The sequence below is a fragment of the Arachis duranensis genome, chromosome 5, assembly GCF_000817695.3.
Source record: "Arachis duranensis cultivar V14167 chromosome 5, aradu.V14167.gnm2.J7QH, whole genome shotgun sequence".
NCBI classification, from domain to species: domain Eukaryota; kingdom Viridiplantae; phylum Streptophyta; class Magnoliopsida; order Fabales; family Fabaceae; genus Arachis; species Arachis duranensis.
In genome coordinates, this window is record NC_029776.3 from 49,179,169 (window position 1) to 49,181,158 (window position 1,990).

Below are 1,990 nucleotides of genomic sequence, written 5' to 3' on the forward strand. Positions count from 1 at the left end.
TTTGAGGAATGAGCCACATAATTCAGTTTAGAGTTCATCCTCTCATGATTTCCTCAATCAACATACCTTGGTTAGTATGTGAGATGTAACTCTCCTTGGTTGAGATTTTGGAAATTGTGTGGCTGGATTAAATTTGATCTTCATCTCTTCTCATGAACATTTAGATCACGAGAGTGGCAATTGGCTATGTTGAGAGAGATTGAATCACCAAGAGATTGGGATCCAATCACCCACTTGCCATAGATCTATACCCAAGATTGAGAAGGATTTGACTAACATCAATTCATGAAAACTAACATCTCTAATCCCTAATGATCCTCTCTATCATTAATTCTCATTTCTCTTGCTCTAGTTATTTGATTACCCATTTCCCAATCCCTTTCTACATTCTGTCTATTTACTACTCTTGTTATTTACATTCTGTTCATCTACTTCTTGCCATTTACTCTTATGTTCTTTAAATTTCTGCACCCTTTAATTCCTTGCCATTTATCTTTGATGTTATTTAAGTTTCTTGCAATTTAAGTTTCAGTTATTTACTTCCATTTTATTTCTATATTCTTGTTCTTAATTGCCATTTAAATTCCTGTCATTATGTTCAAAAGTCACATTGCTCATAAAATCAAAAATCATGTTAGCTTGACTAAACTTACCATTTAACTAAAGTTGCTTAATCTACCAATCCTCGTGGGATCGACCTCACTCTTTGTGAGTCTTATTACTTGATACGACCCGGTATACTTGCCGGTTATACGTAAATTCTCATTTTTACGTATCAAAGGGTCTCCCCAATATGATTGAGTGAGTGTGACTCTCTTCCATGTCCAGAATGACAAAGTCTGTTGGGAGAAAGTATTTCCCAACCTTTAGTAACACATTTTCTACCACTCCTATTGCTTGCTTTTGAGTCTTGTCAGCCAGTCTGATGACCACATCTGTGGGCTTTATCTCATTAATCTGCAGCCTCTTCGCCAGGGATAGGGGCAATAAGTTGATGCTTGCCCCTAAATCATAGAGTGCTTTATCAAACATTGTTTCCCCTATGGCACAAGTGATGTGAAAACTCCCTGGGTCTCTTCTTTTTGCAGGCAATTCAGGTTGAATAAGGGTACTACATTCCTTGTTTAACACTATAGTTTGGCCTCCTTTGAGTGAGCTTTTCCTGGGAAGAAGTTCCTTCATGTACTTGATGAATGCAGGCATTTGTTGCATGGCCTTGATGAATGGTATGTTCACATGCAGAGATGCAAACAAGTCTAGGAACCTTGAGTATATTCTCTTTCCCACAGCACCATTGAGCAGTTGGGGAAATGGTGCATAGAGCTTCAGCAACTCTTGTTGTGAGATTTCTAGTTCTTGGTGATCTCTATCCTCCTCATCTGTTGAGTTGTTTTCAGGCTGTTGGGAGAGGTTGCTTTGCTCGTCTTCATCCTCTTGATCACTTGTAGTGACCATTCTGCAATCTTCCCATCTTACTTTCTTAGCCTCTCCTCTTGGGTTTTTCTCCGTGTCACTTGGGAAGCCATCAGTAGGTTTGGAAATCTTCTTCGCTAAGCATCCCACTTGGAATTCCAGGTTCTTGATGGTCTCTCCTTGGTTCTTAATGTTGGCTCGCACCTCTTCTTTGAACACCTTATCTTCTTGAATCTCTTTGCATATTCCTTCAAGTAAGGTTTCAAGCTTAGAGAGTCTGTCATCAATTGATGGAAGGATGAGAGGTGTTGTTGTGGGGGTGTTGATATGTCCTCTGTGTGAATTGTTGATGAGCTGCATTGTTGTTGAAGTTGTAACATCTCTGGTCTTGGCTTTGCTCTTGCTGATTCCCCCACCCAAAGTTTGGGTGGTTCCTCCATCCAGAGTTGTATGTCTTGGAGTATGGATCATGGTTCTGTCTAGGTGAATTCCCAATGTAGTTGGCTTGCTCAAGGTCCTCTTCTTCAACTTCTTCTTGGGTTGTTGATGAGGTGGTGATTGCTGCCACGTGGTTCCT

At 40.1% G+C, this 1,990-nt stretch overlaps 1 protein-coding gene across 1 annotated transcript in view; it reads right to left on the reverse strand.

Moving 5' to 3' along the window:
* LOC107489316 (uncharacterized) overlaps positions 1–1,455 on the reverse strand; it is a 4,984-nt gene extending 3,529 nt beyond the window's left edge. The window contains exon 1 of the mRNA XM_016110073.1: positions 865–1,455. Within this exon, the coding sequence (XP_015965559.1) occupies positions 865–1,455 (591 nt within the window). The remainder of the gene's footprint in view (positions 1–864) is intronic.
* Positions 1,456–1,990: the final 535 nt, after the last annotated feature.